This window comes from Etheostoma cragini, chromosome 6, assembly GCF_013103735.1.
Source record: "Etheostoma cragini isolate CJK2018 chromosome 6, CSU_Ecrag_1.0, whole genome shotgun sequence".
In the NCBI taxonomy this organism is placed as follows: domain Eukaryota; kingdom Metazoa; phylum Chordata; class Actinopteri; order Perciformes; family Percidae; genus Etheostoma; species Etheostoma cragini.
This window is the reverse complement of record NC_048412.1, coordinates 9,960,040-9,972,387: the sequence shown is the minus strand read 5'-3', so window position 1 is coordinate 9,972,387 and position 12,348 is coordinate 9,960,040. Positions and strand designations below refer to the sequence as shown.

General features: G+C 42.5%; 1 protein-coding gene across 1 annotated transcript in view; it reads right to left on the bottom strand.

Annotated features, from left to right (window-relative positions):
* LOC117946948 (exostosin-1a-like) overlaps window positions 1-9,589 on the bottom strand; it is a 41,022-nt gene extending 31,433 nt beyond the window's left edge. Inside the window, exon 1 of the mRNA XM_034875467.1 lies at window positions 7,649-9,589. Coding sequence (XP_034731358.1) covers window positions 7,649-8,601 — 953 coding nt within the window. The 5' untranslated portion in view covers window positions 8,602-9,589. The remainder of the gene's footprint in view (window positions 1-7,648) is intronic.
* Window positions 9,590-12,348: the final 2,759 nt, after the last annotated feature.

Genomic DNA, 12,348 nt, shown 5'->3' with positions numbered 1-12,348 from the left:
GGTTTACCAGCCTCCTTCGCGGCCTGCTGTATCATTCAGGGCCAACTGCCGATGGTTTCCTGGCAGAGCTGAGTTATAAAGGATGGCACCTGGAGGAGTGTTCCAAAAAAAGGGATCTTTTCATAAACCACAGAATAAATCACAGACCTACTGAATCACATTTTTGCAATGACATAAGCCGAACCCACTGCATAATCGAAAGAGAATGAATATGGTAAACGAACAATTTGAACACTTTAACACAGAAATCCCCAACAAAAGAATAATGATCTACCATTTCTTTTTCAAATGACACCTCAATTTAAGTCCAAAGAAAGCACACTATCAAAATGGGAATACTGCATCACCCCAGGTACCTTCATTTTACAGAAGCTCATTGGTCTACCAGCCGCCCTAAAAGGATAATGTATTGTAAACCAAGCAGATGGAAATAACACAAAAGAAAAAACTGAATATCCCGACCATCACTCAGTGATTCACAAACATCTCCCGCAATCTAGCCAGGGACACATAAAGGGCTATGACACGACTGTTTCCCGCTCGGCACCACAGGGCTGTCGTTATGTGACTGTGGCCAAACATGGCCTGCAGTTGTTGCAATGTGTACAGTGAGCAACGCAAATTAGTAGAGGGTACTTTCTAACTAGCTTTTCAGCATTTCCCCCTTTTAGTGTGATTTTATGACTTTCTCACCTTCTCATTTTCTTTACCAAGCTAAAAACAATAGACAACACAAACCTTTGTCAAACAGTGCCATATGTAACTTTTTGTCAGACATATCGGATAAAATAGTAGTCTGAACATAGAACTTGTACATTTAAAAAAAATTGTTTAATGTTTTTACTTTTGTGACTTTTAAAAAAAACACACAAAAGAACACTACATGCATGCACACAACGTGCATGCATGTAGGCGGACATCTAGATGTCAGTGCAACTTTTATCTAGAAGCAATCAGTCCCAAAAATGTGTGTCAAACTAGTCCTGTGGCAAGATCCAGATACTTACACTTGCCATTCTGAGTGCATTTAAACTGAGTATGGCAAAATGCTGGCTATGAGTACCTGGATGGTGCACTCAAACGGTCACTTTGTTAAAATGGGGGGCAAATAAGCTGAAGCAGATGCAATTAAAACGGCAAGTATACTATTTGTTTCCCAAGGCGGCATATCGTTTGGTGGGCAACAATAGGTGGTGGTAATGCACCGCCCAGTTGCAATTCCCAATTAAAAAAAAGAAGCAGTCAAATGTCGCAATCATCAACTCAAGTGCATAACAGCCGTGTGCGATTTGAGACAACCCTGTCGAAATGTAGGCAATACGCAATTGAGTATAGTGTACACAGTGTAGTACATGTAAGTGTCCGAATGGAAGTATCTGAAATAATGCACGGTACAGAACATGATCAGTTACTCAGAAAACAAGTTAGGCTACAATATCAAAAGTAAATAGGCATTTCAAGTTAATGTGCAGGAACTCAGAGATCGACCATCCTCCCCCAACGATTATCCTTTTCCCCAAGCCCAGTAAAGCCTGCATCAAGTTGGCTAGCAGCCCTCTGCCAGGGGCTTTGGCCAATACTGAGGATTAAAACCCTGCAAGTCTATAAATACACCTAGCAGACCAACGTCAGCATCCAGCCAGCTATTGCACTCACCTCTCACTGCTGGATGGCTGGCATGGATTTGTCCTCTTTCCTGCTTTTCTCTTGCCCCCCCTCTGTCTTTCACTTTCTCACTCTCACTACTCTCTTTGGGTACTTATTTTTTTCCCTGTAACTCACTCTCTGTTGGTCTCCCACTCTTCTGTCTTTCCCACTCCCTTCATCTCTCACTCTATCCATCTTGTACTCTCTCGCTTGGCAGGGCCTCTTAATTGGAAACAAGCTGTGAGAGGGCTTTCAGTTTGAGGTTAAAATTGCATCTGACCTGCCTCCTGCTGTATCTTTTCTTCTCTCCGTTGGCTGTTTTACAGGCTTGTACACAGTGGCTGAGTGCAGATGTCTGAAGGATAGAGTGTGGTGAAGAGGGAAGTAAAACGTTGACTCTACCCACGGGCTGGAAACAGCAGGGACTTGACAGGCAAACAAGCACAATGGAGACCTGCTGTAGTTTACTTACAACTCACAAATAAGTGGAATATAACATGACATGTGTAATGCTCCTACAACATGCCCTATCAATCCAGATAGTTCAAGGAGGATGTGTAAATACGGAGTGTAGCTACACCACCCATTCATTCTATGATAAGAGAAAAACATGCATTTGGTTTGTTTTTAACACAGCTCACAATCGTTTTTGACGGTGCTGAGCCCTATTTTCCATTACCCGCGTCGCGTCACGGCACGCCCCAGAAGCATACGTGAAGCAGCTCTTTGCGGCAGGTTTTTTTTCAACTGCAGGGCAAGAAGTAAAACAGCAGAGTAGCCAGTCAATTTACCTTAAGGCCCATAATATTTTGTCTCCTCTACAACACCATGGATGCTGAGGGATTCACCTTGTGGGTGGAAAAACACCAGTTTGACACCACAGATCCTTTTAAAACGACATTGCATGGAGTTTAACTGCAGGAGTGCTTGAAGTGGAAGGTAGATACTAGCTTAATGAACCCGGGACTGTTTTTTCAAGTACTTGTAGAGACAAAATCTGAAAGTCAGGCAGACAAGACGCTCTGCTGCTGGCGTGGTGTGGCGCCTGGCGGAGGACGGAACAAAACCGCGGAGCACGCGGTTCGGACGCTCCGGACGCATCGACAGCGGTCTCAGGAAGGAACTTGTATCGGTGGAACAACCGCAACCCGCAAAAGAAAGTGCCACATACAATATTAAATAATTGAACTGTTCACACAGTACAGTATCATAAGCTATTTAAATTAGCTGGATACATGGTAAAACATAATTTGTTCTAACCAATGAACTGCAGTGTGTACTTCGTTCATAGCAATCCTCATAAATCAGTCCCAGAACATCCCAGTTAGAAAGCTTGCTAGCTTAAAATTTGTTGTTGTTTCCCTAAAGCTATGGGATTTTGAGGATGGCAACACACACAGAGCGGAAGGACACGGCTCACTTGGCTGTGAGGCAATTACTGTATTCTGTAAATGTACCTCCAATTATCCAGACTAATAACACAATAATACGACCCTTGACTCTTCCCCACATATCTAATGTACAGGTATGGTGAAGTGCCAATTCCAGAGATAAAGAAAGAGAAACTACAATGGCCACAAGCAGACACAAATAAAAAAATGTAGTATGTTAACAAAGCCGTTAAGATAAAATGTTGTTTATAATTAGTATACACTAGCTGACAATATACTGAAACTGCAACCAAAACAATACAATATAAGGTGTATCATGCAATGCACTGTCAAGATGACAAACAGACAACACATGTATATACATTACACAGTGCATAAAACCCCATATACTCTCAAATCAACATCTGGAGAATCAAGTCTAAACTATTACACAAAAATGACATGGCCATTACATGGTAATTATGGTGCGAGGCTGCATTCAGTCTTTCACAACTTCCTTGTAGTCAGTGGGAGAGGACAAGAGGGATTTGTTGCACAAAGGGCCACAGCCAAGCACAGAGACTATTACTTCCACCCAGTTAGACCACAGACTGTACTGTCTGACCCATAGGGCTGTGTAACTGGACAGTGTAACTGGACAGTGCAACGCACTCACAATTATACACGACAACCTGCATAGAGAGCTCAGTACTACCCACAGTAGATTTGCATTTGGGCAAAATCTGAGGATAAAAGGCTGATCTCTGCTTTATGTAAGTGACAGAACACTGTATGGAAAGGGCATACAAGTAGTGCCATCTATCTATCTATCTATCTATAGCTTTATTAAAACATTTAACACATTTACAAAGTGGCTAATGTCTTAACTAGTCAAATTTGTCCAACAAATAGCTGCTTAATCACGGAGATATTTATTAGGAGCTCAGATCATTTCATATCTTCTTCCCATTTGCAGCATGCTACAACCGGCCTACTTTAACTAGTGTGTAAAAAAAGTACAAATGGGAGATGAATCGGTCCCGACAGACAAGTTTTTGGCTTCTCTTCTCCCCCCCCCCCCCAAAAACCCCCACCCAACTGTTGTTCATGGCCCACTGTGTTGGTAACAAGTACAAAGAAATAATTTTTATTCATAACGCCTAATACAGAAAGAGAATCAGGAAAATTGTTATTTTACAAAAAGACTGCCAAAAATAAGCGTCAAACACTTGTAGAGTGGATCATCTACACTGATTACACTTGATATTACTGGACCCACCACTTCTGGAGCATCCTTATACTCTCCTCCACAAATGAAAAAAGGGATAAAACACGTATGACACCAAAGTCCAGTGGAGGTAAAATGTGAGAGAGGGCTATTAGTGCATACACACATTTAAAAAGGGGAAACTGCAATAGATGAATCCCAATAGCCTCAAACTGTGTTCTGTAAAATCACTGTACACAGCAAGATAATTTTACCACATCCAGACCAAACAAACCTCTCATAAAAAATGTATATCTGGTTCAGAGATGAACTTTTCACTTTTCCTCTGTTATGCATATTACCCACAAAAATGTGTCTATTAGGCTGCATTCACACCAAATCAGGCGTCAGGCCTCCCATTCATTTTACTGTGGGTGGTGCGTTTAGGCGGAGGCAGTGGAGGTGCCAGGGAAATACGCAGAAGCCTGTGGTGAAAAGTTAAAAACTAAATCAATTTTTGAGAAACGCAGCCCTGAAGTCACACCGCTGTGACCAATCACGTAACCTTCCGGTGATCAGACAAAACACAAAGGCACAATGGAAACACAAATGGGCCATTAAAGTGATACTCTCACACACAGCTTTATTCTACCTGCTGACCTATTTTAAATGGAACGGAACGTCCAACAACAGACATTAAAGAGTCATTGCCCTAGACCAAGGCATGTGGTGATTAGATACAAAAGATCAGAAGTGCCCACTATCAACACTTTAAACTTCAGTGTAAACCTGCAGAAATCCGAGTTAGGCATTGTGATCTGAGAGAGACAAAAAGATGTACCGTCTATGATGCAGACAGTAACAATGCCAAGAATACGTCCAGTTTGAGATTCAAACAACACAGAGAGACTACTTCAGCATGTTTTGTTGGCTAACTGGATCATAATGAGTGAGAGCAGACTTCCATCGGGCTCTGTGTCATCTTTGTTTAGGTCAACTGTACGGCTTCCCTCCGTGCCACCTCTGTTTGTAACCATACAAGTTTAAGTGACATTCAGACTTAAACTTATATAGAGATACCAGCTCAGTGAGATGGTACAGTAAATTAATTTAATTTAGCTTCATTTAACAGGAACTGTGCAGTGGACTTGGGATCAAGCCAAAGCCTGTTGGCTGATAGGGATGTGGCTTACTGAGGATATTGATACCGACTGAGAACCACTGAAAATACTTGAGTCTAGCTATGCAATGAAGCTAAGCCGACGAGGGCTAGAGAGATATGCAAAGCCCGTTTCTCCCCCATTGCTACTTAATGACAGGAGGATTCATTTTACCTTTGGGTTATGGCTCTGATGCCACCCATCTCACTGTGTGAAATCACTCCCTGGCAGCAGAGAGAGCAGACAGCTCATGTCTTTAGAGTGATATGGAGAATGTTATTCTGCTGAGCCAACGAATGAACCTCATAAGCTGATACCTACCTACACAGGCTGACACTAAGATGAGAATGCTCTGAGGATCAATGCTAAGCAAACATTAGACATCATATGAAAGCACATCCAAAGCAGTTTATGATATGACGACTGAAAGAAAACACTGAATTCTCACTTTAATCCATGTTGCAGCCAGGTTTCATAGCAGACCGCTTTACATTGAACATGTCTTTTTGCCCAAACGGAACAACTGACAATAATGCTGTAAAGAGTTTACACGGGGGTCAATCACAACAGGCCCCAAACAACGGAGGGGTCATGCAGGACACGAGATGGGGCCAGGGCATTCCTGGCTGATGCAGTTGGGTTTGTCTGGGAAATGACTGAGCAAACAGGGGCCAGAACAGCTTCCCCTTACTGGCACCAGCGCTTTGTCCCAACTAATCCACTCCAAAGAGCCACAGTCAAACACCCAGCGCCATACAGTCAGCAGTAACAACACAGCACAGTCTGGGGGGACACGAAATGAATCCCACTGGCCACAGTACGGAGACAGACGCCAGTTTGCTCATCAGATTTGGGAACAGAAGACAGCATGGCTTAACTGGAGGCATGAGCGATGATCACGGAGCAACTTTTTGAGGCAATAGAGATCTGTGCCATATTGGCTTCTGCAGGAATGGGGACTACTTACAGGGACTATATTACCGAGGACTTTATAACTTGTCAGTATGTTACAGTTGTAGCAAATTTCCCCATTTACTTGCTTTAAAAAAATATCTGTGTTAAATGATAACGGTTAGCTCAGTGTTTACATTTTTGTACTGACAATTTCATTAAGGAGGATCAGGACTCAGTACACTGAAAGGGCAATAAGTTGGAAACGTTGAGAACAAGAGAGCAGATTTATCCACATTAGCAGGCTGTTTAGACAGATGGAGATATCAATTGAATTATGTTAATACAGTGGCTCTTGTGCCTGACATTAGAGCAAATCTACTTATCTGTGCCTCGATGAGTAATTTGGTAAATAAAGTCATATGATATGAGGACTATTAAAAGCAACAAATCACTGTTGTCCACTAAAGCGTTTCTATTGCTGTTGAGTTTATTAAATGTACAAAATGAAGAATTAAGTCAGGGAAAAGTAGGACCTAGACCGCCCTCCAACCAAGTTGCATTTATAAATATGTGTACTGCCTCATCTCTGGGAAGTTTAATGAGTAATACAACACTGAACAAAACAGGAAAGCAAGTTATTCAACAACAGCATGCCGAGACTATATGATCCAGAATCAGAAAAATATTTATCAGTACAATGAAAGGGTGCCGTAGGAAGAGCCATGCCAATTTGTATATACCACTGTATGAGCTGACTAGGCATGGGTAAGATTCTGATGGTATGATAACCTTCATAAAAAATATACCTGTTTCATGGTATTGCAATTAGTCATTTTAAATGTATTTGAAAAAAATCTAAGTAAAAATACAAGTTTTTTTCCCCCCCTGAACACAATGTATTATTTTAAAACAAACGTCACACTGACAGGGAGCTGGATTTCAAAACTGCACTTTCTGTTCCCGACAACTTATAAAAAAACAGCTCATAGCACCAGAACGGTATGATGGAAAAATGTAGTGGCTTTGAAACCGCGGTATACCTTGAAGCCAGTAACCTAGAGTTGCTTACAGTATCCAATGGTTACAGAGCCCATCTTGAAAACCTAAGACCCAATACAAGGAGGAAACAAATGTTCTGTCAAAACATTCATGACACTAAACACTTACCTTGTCATTATCAAGGATGTGTAGAGTGGCTTAGAGTGTGAGCTGAAGCAGTAAAACACCATGTAAAATACTGACAAAACATTAGGACAAGATGAAAAGCCAAGTGGAGAGAAGAAAAAATACACCCATACAGAAGTATAGTATAGTGTATATTAAAAAGGAAAGAGACATTCTTGTTGTAAAGTTAACTGGATAGTACTTACTTGTCATATTCTGCGTTGTCTTTATCACAGCGTGCATCTTTGTGCTTCTGCCAGTCCTTCCCATGCTTACAGGTGGTGAGGAGGACCACATCCTCTGAGTTATGAACATGATATAAAGCGTTCCTAGTGTCTGAACCTATTCCTGTGAGGTACCTCTTCCCCTTAAAAACAAGCATGTACTTCCTATAAGGGGGAATGGTGTTATGTTTCAGGTAGCCCCTTTCACCTCCTGTCCTAGGATGGTCTTTAGAGAAAAGAGGGATAGAAACGTCAAAGTTGGGCCTAAAGTTCTCGGTGCTGATGCTGGCCTTGGCCAACATGGCGAGGCCGATGTCAAAGCCAAGGTCTTCTGTGTAGTCTGGCCAGGTGCCGGAGTATAAGTTGAATATGATGTGGTTTTTGCCCCCATTCCACAGATGAAGGCTCTGGATTTTTGCTTTCAAATTGTGTACATACTGGGGGGAAAGCTGGTCCCGGTCCAGAGTGTCCAAACTCAGAACAAACAGACATGCCTGTCCTGGGTCAGGCGTATATAACATGGATCCTTCGATAGAGGATAAAATGTTCTGATAACTTTCTGACATCTTCTCCCCTTTCTGCTGTGGGTAGACGTAAACTTTAAATCCATTCCTCTGACACAGGGAGAAATCAAAGCAGGTCTCCATTCTGCAGCGTTTTCCAGTGTAAACGCCTGAGATAGCGTCCCTCTTCTGTCTGGGAGATATGTGTTCATTGTGACTCTCGCTCTGGTCTTTCTCCCAGGAGCTAAAAGGCTGCAGGGACGCCGAGAAGCGACGCCACCGCGCCCCGGGATGATAACCGGCGAGACTGCGGTCATCACGCCGGCTCGGACCCTTTCTGGATAGCGGGACTTGTATCCCTCCAAAACAAAACAACAGAATGAGACAAGCGCCGGCGGAGAACAGAGTTAAGTACCGTTTTTTGGCCTGCATGTGTCCTACGATCTGGGGTAAGATAAGTGGCGATAAATCCAAGAAGTCCCCAAGTTATGGTTTCACCACCTCCTGCGGGAACGCTCCGCCATCTTCCCCCGGGCTGCAAGAGTTGTGCGCTCACGTCTCCCACCTTCTGCTTCAGATGCCTTTCACAAGTCCGGGAACTGATCCAAAGCATGTGGGCGATTTATAATGTGCACCCACTTCGCCTCCTCGTCAACAGTTGTATCGACTAACTGACATCGGTTTCTCCTTTACACCAGAGTGACCCGATCCACTTTAAAATGAGGATCTCACATTAAAGTGGCACCCTACTTTTCTTTGATTAACATTACCTTTTCTTTGCAAAAAAAACTAATTTTCACCACAGCGTGCTCGTGTTTAACTAACTACAACTAAACGGTAACAAATAACAACATAGCACAAAGAGTACAAACTTGACTAGCGTTAAAACAGGAGTGTGTGCCAGACTTGTTGCCTGAACTATTGTCCCTACTAATTTTAGAAACCAAGCGGGCACTGGATCCCTAAACATTCAACATACCCAGTTTGAGACGTTGCCATAGCTCTTCACTTGGCTAATGTACCGACCAATAAAGTATCATTATAACTGTTTGGTAAATCTATACAGCGAATTTCTCCATCCGATTTAGCTAGCTAACAGGCTAACCGAATGGCTAGCTAGTTTCTGAAAACATTCCCTGTTAGCTTGTAAGCTAAGCGGTTGCATCAAAGTAGATTTAACGCTGGTTGGAAGTAAAGACGGGGAAGCCGTCGGTCTTCTACCTCTAAAAACACTGTCTCTTCATTTATCCGCAACTTAGCCTTAGCTCCTTCCACAAAGCAGACAGGCTACTTTATCCGTAAATGTCTCCAGGCGTGTGAAGTGTTTAAGTGGTGGCTCTCACACAAAAACAAGAGGTGCTGTGGAGACTGCAAGCCAAGGGGGGCAGAGTCGGCAGCGGCAGTCCCACCACAACGACGGCTGATGATGTGACGTTCTTCCATGGCGCACGGTGCGTTGCCATTGGCCCGCGTCACATCCGAGGTGGGCGGGGCTTCCAGTGCACCCATTCACATCCAGAGAACAGAACAGGGAAGGGACTACTTTACGACAGGGAATTATGATCTGAGATTTGTGGTTTGTTTGTGGTTTACTATGAGAAAATTGAAAAGTGTTTCTAGATGCAGCTTTTTTTGGCAATCCATGATAGTTAAATGGGGAGCTATCAGAAGTCCATTTTTAATGTACGCCTATACAGTATAACTATTACATTAGAGTAAAACATTGAGATCTCACCTCTATGTACATTTAATAGCTGCTTTGGAACTTAAGATCATATTACAGAATCTTCGTGAGAAGATGGGGTTTGCGCAGTTTTAGACCAAATTTCCTTTTTTGCAATTGAAATACTTCTTATGCATATTGAAACTTTGGCATAAATAACAATATTTGTCATTGAAAAAAATAAAAGAAATCAATGTAAATGGAATTGCTCTCCTTTAATATGCATATGTTCATGTTGCTTTTGAGGTTAACTATGGGTAACTTCAGGAAATGCCCTACAGACACACAGGCTGTACTTCTAAGGAATAGAGGTGTAGGTAGGTGTGTATAGTAAAACATGTTTCAGGTATGACTATCACCTAAATCCAAACAGCCATATTACTCCTATTTGCACTTTACATAACTTATGTTATGGTGACAAAAGTGTTGTGCCTAATGATGCAGGAGATACAATCAGTTGTGTCTAGCTCATCATCCTACTGTACTCCAGTGTTTGTTGTCTATTGGTTGGTTTGTTTAACTTCTGAGGTAGATGACTATAAGCAGTTGCAGTAAAACCCTTTACAGTACTGTCACCATAAACAATCCACGCAGAGGACTGGTGGACTGAGACCATGTGCCAATGAGATTTAAGTTTCCTGTATTAAGAAGTGATCTGCCGCTGAGAGATTGGCTATGAATTTCAAAAAAAAAAAAACAGGATATCTGCAATATTTGTCTGTTGCATTCCTAGACCTTCTGATGCTTTCTTGGTTCTTTATTAACATGTTTGTCCTGCTGAAGTGCCCTTGAGCAAAACACTGGATCACCAAGTCATACCAGTGCTGCTCTTTTGCTGAACATGAAGTCTGACCCTTCTTTTGCGAGGATTACGCAAGAAGAGAAATTCATAATTTTCAGCCTAGATAGAAATGCAATGATAGAAACAGAATAGTTTGCACTGAGAGGAGGAATTGCACCATTGAATGAAGGCCAGCAGGACAATGGCACTGCAGTGCATTAGCCAGGTCTTTTCTGGCATGTAGTAAGCCATGATGTGTTTTCACAGCTGCTGTGGTCTGAAAGACTACAAGTGATTTTGCAGAAGCGGGGAAAGAGCAAGGAGGAATGTGAAGCTGCGTTCCTCAGGAGCTGTGGACCAGCTATCTGCGCGGCCTCGGTTCCCCATGGACCACTGATCAAAGACAGGGAGGGATATGATGGCCACCTCCTCATTCTTTATCGCCTCCCTTTCGCTTTGTCTCTCCTCTTTCGGTCTCTCTCACCCCACTCCTGCCTTTTCCCTCTCTTATCATCCTCTCTGCTGCTTTCGGCCATTTTACCCATCCCTTTTTCTCTTTCATCCCTTTAACCAATTTACAAGGGGGGTGCTGCTGGTGACTGATGTGAATAGATAGATGTTCCTCCGCTTTTGCCACTAGAATGATCAGATGTGCTTTGTTTATATGTCACTGAATTTTAATCCAAGCTCTTTAAAGTGGTCTATCCATGTGTAATTGTGACAGTCCCTCACTTGCAGTCTGGAATTTATTTTTGCACTTCCAGTAGGCTTATTTGGATGCCTCACTTCAAAACCAACGTGATGAAAGTGTAAGGACAAATCAACAAAAATGTAGGCAATTGGATTCAAGAGGGAAAAAACATTTCATAAACATCTGTGGGGTTCTGCTTTTGTCTAACTATTATCTGCAGCTTAATGGGACTGTGGAGATGCTGTCTCCCTGCTGTTGCATTGTGTTTGCTGAGCTGAGCACTGGCCAGATTTAGAGCAGCAGGGTGACTGAGCCAGAGCAGCACTCCCACTATGTAATACACGCAACCATGCCAATATCTAATTCGGATGCACCCAGGTCAGCATAGTTTTCCCAGACAGCCAGTGTGTCAGCCAGCCAAGCAACTAAACAGCCAAATGGAGATTTATTATTTCCTTCAGAGTAGATTTTGAGGTCATTCATTTATTTATATATATCTGCAATGCATTGCAAATTTGTTGTTAAAAATCCCACTCACATATTCAGATAAAAATATGTGTGGTGTGTAAAAGGGATATACAGACATTTGCATGATTACACACATGCAGGCACACAGTCATTTGTATATGTGTGAATGCTATGTGCAGTATGTGTGGCTCTTTTATGTAGAGCACAGCCTTGGTTGTGGTAATTTAATGTTCCCTCTTGACGGAGCCTCATCCATCTGTATTGACGCTCAAGTGCACAAATCCCATAAGTGTATCGGGTCTCCCAGTGAAATTAATGTTTCATGTGACAAATGGAAGTGTCAGTGTCCCAATGCGGAGAATTGTCAGTGTCCCAATGCGGAGAGGGCCAGTAGGATCCCCCTCGAGGATTTAAGTGGAGGGCTACCATGCATGTATTATATTAAAGGGCTTGATATGGTGTAAATATGGTAACTTTTTTCAAGTGAGAACAAGTCATGGAAATTAATGTTTTCTC